At 43.8% G+C, this 19,551-nt stretch overlaps 1 protein-coding gene across 4 annotated transcripts in view; it reads left to right on the top strand.

Annotated features, from left to right (window-relative positions):
• Positions 1-19,551, top strand: part of ezrb (ezrin b) — a 142,182-nt gene that overhangs the window by 105,923 nt on the left and 16,708 nt on the right. For all 4 annotated transcript variants that reach the window (XM_068044764.1, XM_068044766.1, XM_068044765.1 and 1 more), the window contains 2 exons: positions 6,875-7,038; positions 12,492-12,622. In XM_068044764.1, the coding sequence (XP_067900865.1) occupies positions 6,875-7,038; positions 12,492-12,622 (295 nt within the window). The remainder of the gene's footprint in view (positions 1-6,874; positions 7,039-12,491; positions 12,623-19,551) is intronic.

The raw sequence follows: 19,551 nt of genomic DNA, 5'->3' as shown, positions 1-19,551 counted from the left end.
CAATAACCTCACCAATGCTCAGTTTGGGTTCCATCAAGGCAACTCTGCTCCAGACGTCATCACAGCCTTGGTCCAAACATGGACAAAAGAGCTGAATTCCAGAGGTGAGGTGAAAGTGACTGCCGTTGACATCAAGACAATATTTGACTGAGTATAGCATCAAGAAGCCCTAGAAAAATTGAAGTCAATGGAAATTGGGGGAAAAGCTCTCCATTGGTTGGAGTCATACCTAGCACAAAGGAAGGTGGTTGGGATTGTTGGAGGCCAATCATCTGAGCACCAGGAGATCGCTGCAGGAGTTCCTCAGGGTAGTGGTCCTAGGCCCAGCCATCTTCAACTGCTTCATCTTCACCTTTCCTCCATCATAAGATTAGAAGTGGGGGGTGTTGTCAGTACCATTCGTGACTCCTCAGATAATGAAGCAGTACGTGCCCACATGTCAAAAGACCTGGACGACATTCAGGCTTGGCTGATAAGTGGCAAGTAGCCTTTGTGCCACACAAGTACCAGGCAATGACCATCTCCAATAAAAGAGAATCTGACCATCTCCCCTTGAAGTCCAGGTGTTGGCATCCTCCATCTATGAATGATGGAAACGCTGCAAACAATCCATTTAGGTGGGGTGTCTTTTCTTGGTGCACCTTTTGCTGTTGGCTGTGAAGGCCAATCTTTAGAGTTAGGTTCTGCCACAAGTGCCTCACTTGAAGCTGCCAAGTGATGCTGCGAGTTGTTTTTGGCGTTGTTGCCTGTTGCTAAGCTGCTGTAGCCACTGGTCATCGTGGTAGTGCACACTAGTCCACAGGATGTGTCATCATTTTCCTTTCTCGCCAGCGTCTAACTCTCACGTGCAATAGTCGACCTTTCGAGCCTTTGTGTCATGCTTGCAAGCATCCTTGAAGTGGAGCTTTGGGCGCCCCGGAGGTGGGGGTGGTCTTTAGTGTGATCAGGGGTGGAGATGCAACACCTTGCCCCATGACCACGGTTTTCTTAACATTTATAGTCAAGGAGTACAAGTTACAGGCACGGAACAGAAAGTCCATGAGTCTTTGTAGCTGAGTTTCCATATGAGCGACTAGAGCAGTATCAGCGTCGAGGAGTTCTCTGATCAGGATGCGATGTGTTTTTCTCTTTACTTTCAGCCTTGATAGATTGTAGAGCTTGCCGTCTGACCGAGTGTGCAAGTAGACTCCTTGCATATCTGCAGGGGAGGCAAAGATCAGGAGCATGAAGGTGCAAAAGAGTGGGGGCTAGGACATAATCTTGTTTCAGTCCGTTCTTCGCTCCAAAACTGTAGGAACTGGAGACTCAATTGATTGTCAGCCAGTTGCTCATTACAAAGCCTATACCATGCTCACACCGATCTTCGCTCTTTCCATGCCACTAGAAGGTGTAGTTAACCTTTTAAATAGAGCCTATGTTGGCTAATCTGGTTTCTTATATAGCAGCAATGTCGACACCACCGAGCTTGTGTAGTTCACAGTCAATCAGAGCTGTCCTGCGTACACTAGCTGTGGAGTGTAGGTCACTATTCATTCCAGGGCGCACAGTCCTCACATTCCAGCTTCCAAGCCAAAAGACACGTTTGCTGTATAGCTTAAGCATGGTTTTAGGAGGTGCAGACATGCCAAGCATCTGGACCCCCACTCGACCTCATAGACTGTTTTCCAGAGGAAAGACTAAGCCTATACGTCTGGGGCCTATTTGGTTGCAGGAGTTACCAGACGGTGCTAACTTGAGGGAAACACCAACTGCATAATTGGACTGTCCTCTGGATTTTGCCGAGTTTACTCCCTTAGCTATTAGCTCTTGCTGCTGCCGTCGCCACCGCTGCCCGCAGGGTCTAGATCACCACAAATGTATGTGTAGCAATCTTGTCCTCCAGGTGTGCGAAGGGAGCAGCTCCAGGTCGCTGCTTCCCACCTCCAGGTTGCCATTACCATCCAAGGATTTAAACCTTTTATAGTATTATGGACAGAATTGAGAGAAAACTGAAGCCCCAGTTCCCTTCCCTTTACTGTCTATAATCAGTGTCTGTTTCTTAAGCCCTGAATGTATGGCCAATTTGAATAACCAGCAGCCTGCTTTTCATGGGTTTAAATAAAGAGGATTTTTATTCACACATTCACCCTGAAAGTCTAACTCTACCTGTCTTGCTCGCTTGCTTTCACACTATACCATTTAAAGGGGATAGTACACTTTTACAAATTGCAAACAAAGGAATAGTTCATAAGTCACGTGAGAGATGCATGCGTTGCGGGCCCAGCGAGGAAGGTATTTTCACCCCTGAAGGGTAGCTGGGTGGGTTTGATGGTCACTGTCATATATCGAAGTTGTTGCAGGATTCTCTGAGGTGGACTTTTCAGCAGGTCACGAAGTTAGTTGCTTGTAGTCTTAATACTAGAAGGTCAGTTTTCTGTGCTGGTGGACTTGAAAAGGAACAAGTGTTCTGCCTTTGTTGCTGTCTCTCCAGCTGTTTGAAGACTGACTGACTAGCTTCTCCCTGGTGCTTAAAGTAATAACATTTATTATTTGTCATGAGTTTTGGTCAGGTGGCCACCTGATCAATACTTCTATTCTCCACCCAGAATGATTTGAAGGCCAAAGCCATTGCTACACAATGGGGATGGATGGTGGCCATTCATACCTACTGTTTTCTCACAGCTCTCTTTGTTCAGGTTTGAGATCGGAGACAATGAGTCTAGGATTCCATAGATATTGAGTTTTTGGTCAGACCACAAACAGTAGGAGGTGTGCATTCCACAAACGGTTTTGTCTTGGGTATGCCCTTCCAAGGGAGGCACTCTACCCATGGTCATTCAATTAGGAACTTTCCAGATGCTTGAGATAATTCCAAGTCTGGGCCGAAATTGCAAACGTCCTCCGACCCTCGGCAGCCGTCTTATTCAGTATTTTAATGTCCATTGTAGTTCATTTTAAAAGAAAGTTCAGTTCCAAAAGATTCTGTAGCGAATACAGTCCATGTTTAAAGTCATGAATAGGACATGCCTTTACTGGGCATGACAACACATATAAAAATAGAGTTGGTGTTTATACCATTCTTTCATGATCTCTGGATGTCCCAAAGCATCTTCCACCTAATGAAATACTTCAGGAAATGCAGTAGCCAATTCGTACACAGCAAGGTCCCACAGACCGCAATGAAATAAATGACCAGATAATCTATTCGTTATTGGAGAGGGTTCAATATTGGGCAGAACACCAGGAGAGCTCCCCAGAACTTCTTTTGACTACTGCCATGGAATTTCTTAATGGCTCGTCTCTGGAGTGGGGCTTGAAGCCATAACGTTGCAGCTCGTGTGAGAGTGTTACAAGTGAGCCAAGGGTTCCCTTTTAATCCAATTGTGGATTACAGTAAATCCAAAATTAAGGATCTGTTGGTATGGCGCCATGAAATTGATCCAAACTAATGACAACTTGCAGCTCCGGATACTCAACTAAGTTTGGGTGGTGCAGCGGCTAGCACCGCAGCCTCATCGCTCCAGTGACCCGGGTTCGGTTCTGGATACTGCCTGTGAGGAGTTTGCAAGTTCTCCCTGTGACCACGTGCGTTTCCTCCAGGTGCTCGGGTTTCCTCCCGCATGCCAAAGACTTGCAGGTTGATAGGAAAATTGCCCCTAGTGTAGGTAGGTGGGAGAATTGAGGGAAGGTGGGGATGCGAGAGGGAAAAATGGGATTAATATAAATGTGTGGTTGATGGACGGCACGGACTCGGTGGGCCAAAGGGCCTGTTTCGATACTCTATCTCTCTGACTCTATGACTCTAAGTAGCCCAGATGATGTTTGAGAACTGTATGCTCTAATCGCATACAATATACTTTGCAGATATATAGTTACAGTACCACTGCCTAGACAGGTTGTCCTATAACTGCTCCTAGTTTCGTCTTGCAAGTTATAATTTAATACAGTGAATGAGATGATTAAGTGCCCTTCTATAGATTTATTCTTGCTTTTTTTATATATATATATATTAATATATGCAGGACCCTGTTTATAGTTAAACGAATGGTGGGGCCAACAAAGGACAGAAAAGGAAATCATCTTGTGGAGTCAGAGGTCATGAATGATGTACTGAATGAGTACTTCGTATCTGCCTTCAAAAAAAATGGGATAAGGTTTATTTTGTAGTGGAGCCAATGGATAGGATAAAAATAGGTCTGAAATAGATTGTATCACTCCAAGTTAATAATTCACTCAGGTCTGATGGAATACATCCTAGGTTGCTGAAAAAAGCTAGGGTGGAGTTAGCAGAAGCTCTGACGACAATCTTTCAATCCCCCTTGGATATGGGAGTGATTCTCGAGAACTGGAGGATTGCAAATGTTACACCTCTGTTCGAAAAAAAACAAAAAAGGGGGGATGGATAAAGCTTATAACTACAGACCAATCAGCCAACTACTAGACCCATTGTCAAGGGCAAAATTAAATCTCACTTGGAGAAGCATGGGTTAATAAGGGAAAGCCTTGTATATGAATTTTCAAAAGACATTTTGTGAAGTCTCCTCTCTTAGGCAGTCCCTCAGGAATGTGGATGACATTCTTCCACTCCAGGGTTGTGGGTCCTTAGGTGACTGAGTAGTCCAGTTCTGGATCCACACACTCTGCCACAGGTGGTGTTTGGTGAGGCAAGTGAATGGGATGCTCGAAATTCTGAACGCTCCTTCCATTGTTTGCACTTAGTCGCTGCCTGGGCGTGTCGACGTTGTACGAACTGGCTGGCACCTTTGCGGATGCTTCTTCATTTTGGGTGGTCTCAGGCAGGAGATTCCCATGAAACAGTGGAGATGTCTAATTTTTCAGGGAGGCTTTAAGGACAAACTTGTAGCGTTTCCTCTGTCGTCCTGGTAACCTCTTGCCTTGACTGAGCCTCAGAGTTGAAAGTTTGTTTTGGGAGTCTTGTGTCAGGCATGCGGACAATGTGGCCCACCCCGCGTAACTGACTATCCATGATCGGTGTCTGGATACTGGGGATGTTGGCCTGAGAGGGGACACTGATATTGGAGCACCTCTCCTGCCACTGAATTTGCAGGATCTTGCGGAGGCACCAGTGGTGATATCTCTCCAGGGACTGATGTCTGCTGTACAGAGTACATGTTTCTGATGCATACAGGAGGGCAGGTAACAGTGCGGCCCAGTAGACCATGAGCTTGGTGCCAGGTTTGAGGTCTTTGTCATCTTTGTCTTTTCCTCAGATGACTGAAGTAGCATAACACTGACTTACTCGGAAAATAGAAGTATTTATGGTATTAAAGGGGTTAAGAGGGAGATGGTGGTGTAGTGGTAATGTCACGACTAGTAATCCAGAGCGCAGGCTAATGGGTGGGGACATGGGTTCGAATCCCACCACAGCAGATGGTGCCGTTTGAATTCAATTAATAAATTGACCACGTGGGTTTAGCCGGGTGCTCCGGTTTCTTCCGACAGCCAAAGACTTGCAGGTTGATGGGTAAATTGGCCATTGTAAATTGTCCCTAGTGTAGGTAGGCGGTAGGAAAATGGTGGGGATGTGGTAGGGATTATGGGATTAATGTAGGATTAGTGTAAATGGGTGGTTATTGGTCGGCACAGACTCGGTGGGCCGAAGGGCCTGTTTCAGTGCTGTATCTCTAAATAAATTAAATTAAATAAATCTAGAATTAAAAACCTAGTCTAATCATAAAACCATGGTTGTAAAAACCCATCTGGTTCGCTAATGTCCTTTTTAAGGAAAGAAATATGCCGTCCTTACCTGGTCTGGTGTACATGTGACTCCCGACCCACAGCAATGTGGTTGACTCTTTAAAAATACCCTCTGAAATGGCCTAGCAAGCCACCCAGTTCAAGGGCAAATTAGGGATGGGCTAGCCAGCAATGCCCACATCCCACAAAACAAATAATAAAAAATTAAAGGAATGCTGGTAGCTTGAGCACGTAATAGGCTAAGGGGTAGGAGGCTTAGAGTAGTGGTGAATGGATGTTTTTCTGAATGGAGAGAAATATGCTGTGAGGTGCCCCAGGGGTCACGATTAGAACCATTGCTTTTCTTGTATATAAATGTCCTGGGCTTAGTCATAGGAAGACCGTTTTGAAGTTTGCATGTGATGCAAAACTTGGCAAGGTAGTAAGTACTGAGAAAGATTGTCGCAGATGTTAGGAGGACATAGGCCTATTGGTGAAATGGGCAGGCACATGGCAGAAGTAACACTATCTAGTTAAGTGCTCTTTGGGAAAAACAATATGGAGCGGCATCATAATCTAAATTGTACTATTTTGAGGAGTGCAAGAGGAGAGGGGTATGGGGGTGCACATGCTCAAATCTTCGAAGGTGGAAAGGCAAGTTGATAAGGCAGTTAAGAGCACCCACGGGATACGTAACTTTGTGAATAGGGACGTTAAATACAAAAACAAGGAAGCCAGGCTAAAAGTTTACATATCACTGATTAGATTAGAGATACAGCACTGAAACAGGCCCTTCGGCCCACCGAGTCTGTGCCGACCACCAACCACCCATTTATACTAATCCTACACTAATTCCATATTCCTACCAAACATCCCCACCTGTCCCTATATTTCCCTACCACCTACCTATACTAGTGAAAATTTATAACGGCCAATTTACCTACCAACCTGCAAGTCTTTTGGCTTGTGGGAGGAAACCGGAGCACCCGGAGAAAACCCGCGCAGACACGGGGAGAACTTGCAAACTCCACACAGGCAGTACCCAGAATCGAACCCGGATCCCTGGAGCTGTGAGGCTGCAGTGCTAACCACTGCGTCACTGTGCCGCCCTGGTTAAGAATGGACAATAAATACTGGCCTAGCCAGCGATGCCAACATCCCAAAACAAATTTTCAAAAATACTATCTCTATTTTACAGGATTTTATTTTCTATGCTCCTCGTCTGAGAATAAACAAGAGAATTTTGCAATTGTGTATGGGTAACCATGAGCTGTACATGAGGCGCCGGAAACCTGACACCATTGAAGTGCAGCAGATGAAGGCCCAGGCTCGAGAAGAGAAGCACAAGAGACAGTTGGAGAGGTATGGGGTCTAACCTGTTGTTTTCTCCATGTTTATGGAAAGCGGTGAGTTCACCCTTGACTCAAAGGTAGCACTCTTGCCCAAGTAATGTAATTCAATGAAACATTAAAACCAGGCTCCATTTATCTGTTTAGCTAGATGTAAAATATCCCATGGCACTATTTAAAGAAGTGTAAAATATCCTGGCTGACACTTAACCTTCCCACCAGCAGAAGCAGATTATTTGGTTATTTAACTTATTGCTGTTTGTGGAACCTGGCTGTATGCAAATTGACTCCCGCGTTTCCCATATTACAATAATAGCTATACTTTTATGGACAGGTAGATGATGGTGTGGCTGGTTTCCATTGTTCACCTCCCAAATGACCCATAGACAGTGTTTTTGTGTTACTAGTGTTTCAACCCCTATGTTTTACTTGCCAAGTAAAGAGACAGTGACACTTTTTTCTTGTAGGTTTAAATCGGAAGATTAATTATTTATTAAACAATATTCATTCCCCAAAATGTTCACACTTGCTCTCGCATGCATTCTCAAGAGAACATAGATAAACTCTGACTCTATAAAGGGTAAGAGTTGAATGTGTAAAAGTCTGTTGTTTCAGGGAAAACCTGTGGGATCCTCTCAGAAGGTGAATTTTACAGTTGCAAGCCTGGTTGTTAATTGCTGGGCTGTTGCAGTTTTCTGGCAGTCTACTTCAGGTTGAAGACAGTGCTGATGGCTTTGTTCACTTAGTTCAATTCTCAGAGGTAGACGAGTACTTTTTACAAAGGCATTCTCTTGTCTCTGCTGTAGCTGGATTCCAACTTGTCTCATCAGGGTACAACGGTGTTGGTTGGAACTGATCTCTCTCTCTCAGCCTTACTGGAATTCAAGATGGCTTTAGATGTTTACCATGTGGCTGAGGAGAGACCAGACCGATCTTGATGTTTCAAGTTCTGTACTGACAAGGCTCCCGTTGTTCCTCAATGATTACATTTTAAGGTGAACTTACAAGTGTTAGTTTTGCCCATATAACTTTAGGTTTTAGTTCTTGCTGGGACTGCACAATAGCCTTTTGATAGCCCCATTTTGAGGATATGAGGGCTGTGCACATTCCATTGTAGTGAAGGTTAGTTGGTGTTTGGGGAAGACCTTTGTTTTAGTTTGAGTATAGCTCACATCCATGTGTGATTATCTCTTATTTCCATGCTGACGGGGTTGATTTGGTTTTCAGTCTTAGTAGACAATGGATGTGGATTACAGTGCAGGAGTTGGTATAAGTCATGTGACTTGTCCTCCATTTTGTTGACAATGTACCAATCTTTTTAAAATTCTAATTTTTATGACTTTATGTTTCTGTATTTTCATTGCTACACTTCTCGTTAGTGTGGCAATACTCAGAAGGAATAAAGAAGTAATCTATTGCCTGTAAATTGCATTGGAATATTGTTACGGCCAGGTGAGGAGTCAGTCGCCCCTCTTGCCCTTCCTCTTATTTAACTGCAACAATATTCCTTTTTAAATAGTGGTTGTGCTTACCACTTCAGTGAGTGTTTTACCTTTTACCTTTTAATGTGATCGTGAAAGAACCAGTTGGACAGGTTTTCTTGAGTTTTATTATACTTGACAATCTGAACCTGATTTTGACCATTTTAAAAAATGCTACACATTCACGCACGCATTCACAAGAGGATCTCTCAATAATAGATTACAAAATGGAAAGTAGGTTCTTTTGGTTGGATTAAAGTGCAGAATAAATAAAAGTTAAATACACGGTCTGAGGTTGGATGATTTGGTGGTCTTCCAGCTGGAGTTGTATTCTTGAAGTCTTTGGTCAAAGTGCACTTTGTGGCTAGCCCACTTGGCTCAGGGTTTTCCTGGAGGCTGTCTTGTAGATAGTTCTCTTCCCCTAGTCTCTGTAGCAATCTGTAGACTTGGAGGGTCCATAGTCGGAGATAATTTTCAAACTTGATATTTTCTGGAGAGGGAAAGGGAGGCACACAGCCTTTTTTGCTGCTGCACACAGTTATTGCTTTGTGTGTGTATGTAACAAAACTTCCAGTTTTACACAGCCTGGGGAGACAGTCACATGTTTGCCTCAGTGTATTCTCTGGAGCCTTTTAATGAGATACAAGGTTCAGAATTAGCTCCACAGGCCCCAGAATGCCAATATTTACACTTGGAGAGGTTTGCTCTTTCAAAGTGAATGTGTCAGGATTGCCTTGACTGCTATGCTAATGAAGCAATCCTAGATAATTCAATTAATTGGAGCAAGCTATTGTTCTAGGTCCAGGCTTCTCAGACTTCTGTCTCCGGTTGGGCCTTAAAATGTGTAACGGTGTTTCAGATGCAAATTGCAGTGACCATCTTGGCTGCCAGTTTTTTAAAATGTTAGCAATAGGATTTTCTCCATTAAAAATCTAATGTAAGTTTCCAACCAATTAATTTATATTTCTCATTTGGCATATCGTGTTTTCTTGACGATATCCTGCAGTCCTTTCTTCAAAGAACAGTACAGCACAGGAACAGGCCATTCGGCCCTCCAAGCCTGCGCTGATCTTGATGGCCGTCTAAACTAAAACCTTCTGCACTTCCAGGGTCTGTATCCCTCTATTCCCATCCTATTCATGTATTTGTCAAGATGCCTCTTAAACATTGCTATCGTGCCTGCTTCCACCACCTCCCCCGGCAGCAAGTTCCAGGCACTCTCCACCCTCTGTGTAAAGAACTTGCTTTGCACATCCCCTCTAAACTTTGCCCCTCGCACCTTAAACCTATGTCCCCTAGTAACTGACTCTTCAACCCTGGGAAAAAGCTTCTGACTGTCCACTCTGTCCATGCCACTCATAACTTTGTAAACCTCTATCATGTCGCCCCTCCACCTCTGTCGTTCCAGTGAAAACAATCTGAGTTTATCCAACCTCTCCTCATAGCTAATGCCCTCCAGACCAGGCAACATCCTGGTAAACCACCTCTGTACCCTCTTCAAAGCCTCCACGTCCTTCTAGTAGTGTGGCAACCAGAATTGTACGCAATATTCTAAGTGTGGCCTAACTAAGGTTCTGTACAGTAGCAGCATGACTTGCCAATTTTTATACCCTATGCCCCGACCGATGAAGGCAAGCATGCCGTATGCCTTGACTACCTTATCCACCTGCGTTGCCACTTTGTGACCTGTGGACCTGTACGCCCAGATCTCTCTGCCTGTCAATACTCCTAAGGGTTCTGCCATTTATTGTATACTTCCCACCTGCATTAGACCTTCCAAAATGCATTACCTCACATTTGTCCGGATTAAACTCCATCTGCCATTTCTCCACCCAAGTCTCCAACTGATCTATATCCTGCTGTATCCTCTGACAATTCTCATCACTATCCGCAACTCCACCAACGTTTGTGTCGTTCGCAAATTTACTAATCAGACCAGCTGCATTTTCCTCCAAATCATTTATATATACTACAAACAGCAAAGGACCCAGCACTGATCCCTGTGGAACACCACTAGTCATAGCCCTCCATTCAGAAAAGCACCCTTCCACTGCAACCCTCTATCTTCTATGACCGAGCCAGTTCTGTATCCATCTTGCCGGCTCACCTCTGATCCTGTGTGACTTCACCTTTTGTACCTGTCTGCCATGAGGGACCTTGTCAAAGGTTTTACTGAAGTCCATATAGACAACATCCACTGCCCTTCCTTCATCAATCATCATCACTTCCTCCAAAAACTTGATCAAGTTAGTGAGGCATGCCCTCCCCTTCACAAAGCCATGCTGCCTCTTGTTAATAAGTTCATTTGTTTCCAAATGGGAGTAAATCCTGTCCTGAAGAATCCACTCCAATAATTTCCCTACCACTGACGTAAGGCTCACCGGCCTATAATTTCCTGGATTATCCTTGCTACCCTTCTTAAACAAAGGAATAACATTGGCTATTCTCCAGTCCTCTGGGACCTCACCTGTAGCCAATGAGGATGCAAAGATTTCTGTCAAGGCCCCAGCAATTTCCTCCCTTGCCTCCCTCAGTATTCTGGGGTAGATCCCATCAGGCCCTGGGGACTTAAATACCTTAATGCTTTGCAAGATGCCCAACACCACCTCCTTTTTGATAACGACATGACCCAGACTATCTACACTCCCTTCCCTAGACTCATCATCCACCAAGTCCTTCTCTTTGGTGAATACTGATGCAAATTACTTATTTAGTACCTCACCCATTTCCTCTGGCTCCACGCATAGATTCCCTTCTCTGTCCTTGAGTGGGCCAACCCTTTCCCTGGCTACCCTCTTGCTCTTTATATACGTATAAAAAGCCTTAATCCTGTTTGCCAATGACTTTTCATGACCTCTTTTAGCCCTCCTGACTCCTTAGTTAAGTTCCTTCCTACTTTCTTTATATTCCTCAAGGGCTTTGTCTGGTCCCAGCCCTCTAGCTTCCTTTTTTCTTTTTGACTAGGCTCACAATATCCCTCGTTATCCAAGGTTCCCGAAACTTGCCAAACTTCTCCTCCTCCCTCACGGGAACATGCCGGTCCTGGATTCTAATCAACTGACGTTTGAAGGACTCCCACATGTCAGATGTTGATTTACCCTCAAACACTTTGTCACTTTCTTCCACTTCTGCTTTTCGTTCAGGAGCAACTTTGCTTTTCAGGTTTTTTTAATGTAAATTTCCCACCATGTAAATGCTTTTAAACCTGGATATATTTTTTGGATCATTTAGTCAGGTTAATGTTTAAATGCTGTAATTAGTTGTGTACTTTTGCTGGGTTAGCTTCCTATTGTGTACTCTGGCCTGGTTTATTGACAATATTATAGATAAGTGCAATCGACTCTCATCAACCAAGGGAGTCATGAGTTCAATATGAGAGTAACCCTGTTAAGGCACTTTAAAACCCTTTTGAAATCCAAATGGTCATAAATTTGAAGTTTCACTATTCAATTCTCCATGATCACTATCAAGTGATGCTAAAATCTACCCTGTAATTGGAAGGGACGTTTAATGCTTTATGACATCAAGAAAGTGGAGATTAATGTAACTATGGAGTGACGGCCTCTTTCAGTTTTAATATGGAGAACTGGGAAATATTTGAGCCTCTTCTATCTGCAAGAGATAATCATGTCTTATGTGAGTCACATACCATTGTCATTGGATACACCTTTACAGCCTCCATAACTGATATAAACAGAAACAGTCATTTGATCTCAACCCAAAATCACCCAAAACTGGTGAAAGATATAATGGGAGGAAAGGAGGAGAGTGAAAATTGAGAAAAGAATTGGAGGAAGGTGCAAGCAGAGATCAGTTGAATTGGCATTATTTTTTGTCTAGTTTAGTACATTTTGTAGTAATTTGTGTTCCCTATCTCTTGTGTGCAAGAGAAAATGTCTTCTGCAGGTGACATTCTAAGGTGGCTGTTTGTAGCTTGACTTGGCTGTCATCTAGAGACCAAACCTTTTAACCCTTCTACTTGCAGGGCACAGTTGGAGCAAGAGAAGCAGAAGAGAGCAACAGTAGAGAAAGAGAAAGAACAGATGGAGAAGGAAACTCGTGACCTGATGTTGAAGCTGAAACTGTTTGAAGATCAGACTAAGAAAGCTGAGAAAGGTGAGGGTAAATTCACAGCACCCTACCTGCTGTTCTGTCCAGTCACCAGAAAATAGATATGTGGAAAAAATTGGACTGCTTGTCTCGTTTTTAAATGGATTTTATGAAAGAGTTACCACATGCTCAGTCACTATACACTGGAGCTGTATCAAGGTACTGTGCTCAGTCTGAGACTAAAACCAACACAGTGTAAACTAGCCCTGCTCTAAAATTATGGATTGGACTTGATCTATAATTTAATTTGTTGCTTCTACCCTGCAGTGCAATGATGCTGCTTGGCTTCCAGCAGGCTTGTTTGTAGCACCTCCTTAATGTAGAGTATTTTGTATCTCTTGTTGAAACATATTTTATATTTTTGTTTACATATATTTATATTTTTTCTTTGGATTAGCTGTATACTTCCTCATTCCTCTTTGAGGAAGTGACAAAGTTGATTGATGAGGGAAGGGCTGTAGATGTCGTATACATGGACTTCAGTATGGCATTTGATAAGGTTCCCCATGGTAGGCTGATGGAGAAAGTGAAGGCGCATGGGGTCCAAGGTGTACTAGCTAGATGGATAAAGAACGGGCTGGGCAACAGGAGACAGAGCAGCAGTGGAAGGGAGTTTCTCAAAATGGAGACGTGTGACCAGTGGTGTTCCACAGGGATCTGTGCTGGGACCACTGTTGTTTGTGATGTACATAAATGATTTGGAGGAAAGTATAAGTGGTCTGATTAGCAAGTTTGCAGACGACACTAAGATTGGTGGAGTAGCAGATAGTGAAGGGGACTGTCAGAGAATACAGCAGAATATAGATAGACTGGAGAGTTGGGCAGAGAAATGGCAGATGGAGTTCAATCAGGGCAAATGCGAGGTGATGCATTTTGGAAGATCCAATTCAAGAGTGAACTATACAGTAAATGGAAAAGTCCTGGGGAAAATTGATGTACAGAGAGAGTTGGGTGTTCAGGTCCATTGTTCCCTGAAGGTGGCAACGCAGGTCAATAGAGTGGTCAAGAAGGCATACGGCATGCTTTCCTTCATCGAACGGGGTATTGAGTACAAGAGTTGGCAGGTCATGTCACAGTTGTATAGGACTTTGGTTCGGCCACATTTGGAATACTGCATGCAGTTCTGGTCGCCACATTACCAAACGGATGTGGATGCTTTGGAGAGGGTGCAGAGGAGGTTCACCAGGATGTTGCCTGGTATGGAGGGCGCTAGATACGAAGAGAGGTTGAGTAGATTAGGATTATTTTCATTAGAAAGACGGAGGTTGAGGGGGGACCTGATTGAGGTGTACAAAATCATGAGAGGTATAGACAGGGTGGATAGCAAGAAGCTTTTTCCCAGAGTGGGGGATTCAATTACAAGGGGACACGAGTTCAAAGTGAAAGGGGAAAAGTTTAGGGGGGATATGCGTGGAAAGTTCTTTATGCAGAGGGTGGTGGGTGCCTGGAACGCATTGCCAGCGGAGGTGGTAGACGCGGGCACGATAGCGTCTTTTAAGATGTATCTAGACAGTTACATGAATGGGCAGGAAGTATAGAGATACAGACCCTTAGAAAATAGGCGACAGGTTTAGATAGAGGATTTGGATCGGCGTAGGCTTGGAGGGCCGAAGGGCCTGTTCCTGTGCTGTAATTTTATTCTTTGTTCATTCATTCATTCATTCATTCATTCAGCCTTCCCTTCCTCACTCCCAGCCCTGCACCCCCCCACCCCACCCAAACCCACCTTCCAAAATATAAATGCACTTCAGAAAATGGTTGTGCTGTTGCCAATATACAAGTATCATGTTACGCCATTTTGTATACTTGGAAATCAATGATCCTGTAATTACTGTGCATTGAAGAGGGATGTTGCATGCACCTGATGTCAAGGGCGGTCGCTCACATTTCATCAAGGCCGCATTCGATCAATTGTGACACTAAGGAGCCTAAGTCAATTGAAGGCTGGAGTCATTCCTAGTACAAAGGAAGTTTTTTTTAAATTCATTCATGGGATGTGTGTGTCGCTCGCTAGGCTAGCATTTATTGCCAGTCCCTAATTACCCTTGAGAAGGTGGTGAGCTGCCTTCTTGAACCACTGCATTCCTTGTGGTGTAGGTACACCAACAGTGCTGTTAAGGAGTTCCAGGATTTTGACCCAGTGACAGTGAAGGAATGGCGATATCCTGACTTGGAACTATGGTGGGTGGCTTGGAAAGGAATTTGCAGTTGGTGGTGTTCCCATGCATCTGCTGCCCTTGTCCTTCTACGTGGTAGAGGTTGTGGGTTTAGAAGGTACTGTCGAAGGAGACTTGGTGAGTTGCTGCAGTGCATCTTGTAGATGGTACATATTGCTGCCACTGTGCCTGGTGGTGAAGGAAGTGAATGTTGAAGGTGGTGGATGGGGTTCCAGTCAAGTGGGCTGCTTTATCCTGGATAGTGTCGAGCTTCTTGAGTGTTGTTGGAGCTACACCCATCCAGGCAAGTGGAGAGTATTCCATCACACACCTGACTTGTGATTGGTGGACAGGCGTTGGGGAGTCAGGAGGTGAGTTAGGTGCCACAGAATTCCCAGCCTCTGACCTACTCTTGTAGCCACAGTATTTATGGTCCAGGGATGTTGATATTGGGGGATTCAGCGATGATAATGTCATTGAACATTAAGGGGAGATGGTTAGATTCTCATTTGAGATGGTCATTGCCTGGCACTTGTGCGCACAATATTTCTTGCCACTTATCAGCCCAAGCCTGGATATTGTCCAGGTCTTGCTGCATCTGGATGCCGACTAGTTCAGTATCTGAGGAGTGCGAATGGTACTGAACATTGTGCAATCATCAGCAAACATCCCCACTTCTAACCTTATGATGGAGTAAAGGTCATTGATGAAGCAGCTGAAGATGGTTAGGCCTAGGACACTTCCCTGAGTAACTCTTAGTGATGTCCTGGGACCTAGGTGATTGACCTCCAACAACCACAACCATCTTCCTTTATGCTAGGTATGAATCCAACCAGTGGAGAGTTTCCCCCGATTCCCATTGACTCCAGTTTTGCTAGAGCTCCTTGATGCCATACTCTATCAAATGCTGCCTTGATGTCGAGGGCAGTCATTATTTATTTATTATTTTTTATTAGATACAGCACTGAAACAGGCCCTTCGGCCCACCGAGTCTGTGCCGACCATCAACCACCCATTTATACTAACCCTACAGTAATCCCATATTCCCTACCACCTACCTACACTAGGGGCAATTTACAACAGCCAATTTACCTATCACCTGCAAGTCTTTTAGATGTGGGAGGAAACCGGAGCACCCGGCGAAAACCCACGCAGACACAGGGAGAACTTGCAAACTCCACACAGGCAGTACCCAGAATCGAACCCGGGTCCCTGGAACTGTGAGGCTGATGTGCTAACCACTGCGCCACTGTGCCGCCCATTCTCACCTCAGCTCTGGAGTTCAGCTCTTTTGTCCATGTTCAGACAAAGGCTATAATGAGATCAGTAGCCCTGGCGGAACCCAAATTGAGCATCAGTGAGCTTGTAATTTTTGGAGGCCAATCATCTGATCTTGAGGGCAGACTCCTGGAGTAACAGGGCAGCATTCTAGGCCCAGTCCATCTTTTGCTGCTTCCTTGATGGCCTTCTCTCAATCATAAAGTCAGAAGCGGGGTTGTTCGCTGCTAATTGCAGTGTTCAGTTCCATTCGCAATTCAATAATGAAGCAGTCCTTCCCCACATGCAGCAAGACCTGGATGGGATCGAGGCTTGGGATGAAGAGTGGCAAATAATATTTGTTTGTGTTATGACTGCTCCATTCAATGCCCCCAATCAAAATATACGATCCTGATTGTGATGGGACCAACACACTGTTAATTCAAACCCGTTGCTCCATAGATCGGCTAACATCATTTAAAACTTTCCAAATTAAAGAAAGAACCAACCAAATTGCACCATCTATTTACCCCCAAATGAGGCTAACCAAACCAGGTGTCTTTAAATCAACAAATTAACTCTTTAATTAGAAAAACTAAATTCTTAAACACTCAAGATATAAACAACATTTAAAATAGAAACATTAGAATCCTTGCAAATTTACAGTCCAATGTTGCTTGAAGTCCTCATGGAATGTTGCTTTCCTTCTCCAGCGAATTTCAACAATTAACGACTTGCAAACTCTTTCAATGGAATCAATCTGACTTGAGAGTTTTGAGGAATAAAAAATTGTCGCAGTCCAACTTCCCTTTCTTCAATTTAATTATCAGAGATCTCTGTTTTGGCTTGACATTTTCTTAGAATTTTGAGAGATAATAAAACAGACTAAAATCCTGTTCCTTCAGGTTAGATGGTTGAGGGCTCTTTTTCAGGTATCTAAACACCACAGCTGTCTGTGTCCTCTGTCAGTGTGTTCTGTTTAGAACAAGCTGTCTTCAACTAAAAGCTAGTTCAAAACTGAATTGCAACAAATGTATCACATGAGACTCACTCCCAGTGGCTACATCTATGGTAACGAGAATGCACCCTTTGAATCGCAGTCTCCAAATGGCTGTTTCTAAGGCAACGAAAATGCACCTTCCGATAACTCCTGAGGTTTTCTGGTTCTTGCTGTTCCCTTGCAAGCCTTAAAGGCAAACTGCATATTACGGGGAAAAAAACTACAGGACATTGACACCTCCACCCCTAGCGGAATGAAACGCCATTCCTGAAATGCGTTTCATTACAATGGGTTAAAAAAAATACAAATTGAAAGAATGCTAAAAATTTTTCTCACATTTACAGATACACACATTTCTAAAAAAAATTTAGTCTACAGCAAGTTCCACCAGAACATTTTGGCTTTAAATTTTCAAAAGGTTGTTCCAATTAACTCACTTTTAAATTTCCAAGCATAGTCTTCCAATTGTTTCATGTTTTCATTTCAAGTATCCCTATTGTCCATCACCTTAGCTAGGTGAGCTGCACAGCTAGGAGCACTGACCACTACTGGGTTCACTATTCCGAGAAGTTTCTTGAGTACCCCTTAACCTATGCGGCATCACTTGACACTGGAAAACCCTGTCCGGTGTAACAGAAGCTTTTTTTTTCTTACCCTGGGGCATCAAAGGAATTTGACAGGTTTCCTCCAATGCATTTGCCTTTTTAAGACTCATTGTGTTGTCCGCTCTGTCCTTGCGGTCCTTTAAATGAGAATTTGGGTAGAGGTCCGCCTTCTTTACCACAGTGACTTTTCTAGAGTCTAAGCAAGTTTGAGCTGTCCTACCAGGTTTAGTCATCAAGACCATCTGCAAATTCCAGCTGTCCTGACTAGGTTCATCTAAGGTGCCCTTCAGCATGCATTGTACCTCTGCTTCCACTTGGGCCTGTCTGTCTGGACCTAAGTGACAAGGATGTTTTAAAAGAATGGCTCCCCCTATACCCACATGTGTGGCTAAGGTTGGACATCCTGGTTTATCCCTGCAAAATTTTTGAAACGTTGTGAAAACCCTGGTTAGGACTTCACACTGTTTTGCCTCCACATATAAAAGCCTACTGTTTAATTTTCCTTGCCATTCTGCATTCACTGGATAGTTGAAGGTTCAATCTGAGAATTTCCTAGGCCTACTTCTGCCTCATCCTCAGTATCCTTTTCCTTCTCCACAGTCCCGATTACCTGACATACCTGTACTGGCTTATCCTCTTCCCTGCGGTAAAATTGTGTGAGCAAATTCATGTGACACAACCGGTCCTTCCGGCGATCAGGGGTGTCAATCAAGTAATCTACCTTATCCACTCTTGATCACTCTGTATGAGCGCTGAACTGTGTTTTCAGTGGTTCTCCCTGTGGTAACAACACTAATACATCATCCCCTGGTTTTATGGTAGGTTTCCCACTGTTCGACAGGTGTGGCATGCCTTACAAAATTGTGTCTCATCCTTTGTAAGACCTGGCCTGTAATAATGTTTGCTTATGTGTAATTTGGTCTTCTGAATTCCCCTATGTCCTGAAAAGGAAATGTCGTGTGCTAACCTTAATAAACCTTGTCAATATTTAGATGGTAGCACTATCTGTTCAACAACTGTCCAGTCTTCGGCAGCTGGTCTATGAGGCGGTCTCCATTTCCTTCTCAAAACCCCATTTGCCATGTAATAGCCTTCCGGAATTCCTTTCACCTCAGCGTCTGACAGAGCTATTTGGTAGATCTCTAGATCAGCTTGCTGTGCTGCAATGATAGATGATCTGTTAAACATCTCATTTGGATTATCTAAATCCCCAAATAAGGTTTCAGATGCCTGGTTATCTATTTGTGCATTTCTTGTTTTTATTTCAGATTTCCAACATCTGCAGTATTTTGCTTTTATCTATTTGTGGTGCCCCTTTTACCCCTGACAGTGGATCCTGTTTAGCCATTGCTCGGGTAACTACACATGCAGGAAATATTCCTGGAACATGTTCCTGTAATTGCTCCATTTCCTTAATTTCACATGGTTCCTCTGTAACTATAGGAGAAACTGCTATTTTTGATCCTGTCATTTCCTAGGAGTAGATTAATTCCCTTTACTGGTAAACTGTGGACAACACCTACAGTTACTATCCTAGATATTAAGTCATTCCCTCGGCATAATTTATACAAAGGTATGGGTATACGCACCCTGCCAATTCCATTAACTAAAACTTTAGCATTCAAGGCGTTCTCTGGTGGAAACCTCATCTTTCCCCAGCAAGTGTGTTTGGGTCGCTCCTGTATCCCTGAGTGTAATAGGTTTTCCTGCCTCACTTACAGGATACGGAGTTACTCTCCCCTTTGACAAAAAATCATTATAACTCTCAGGTATTTTATTCTTAACCTCTACACTCCTTTTAGACTTAGTATCTGGTTTCACATTCACAGCTGTCGGTAAAGCTATAGCCTGGTCTGCTATACTCGGTCAGTCTTTTTTCCTCTGCACTAACTTTAAGTACCCCAACAAGTCCGATGG

The sequence above is a fragment of the Heterodontus francisci genome, chromosome 13 (genome assembly GCF_036365525.1).
Source record: "Heterodontus francisci isolate sHetFra1 chromosome 13, sHetFra1.hap1, whole genome shotgun sequence".
Lineage (NCBI taxonomy): Eukaryota > Metazoa > Chordata > Chondrichthyes > Heterodontiformes > Heterodontidae > Heterodontus > Heterodontus francisci.
Note: the sequence above shows the minus strand (reverse complement) of the source record. Positions and strands in the feature narration are given on the sequence as shown.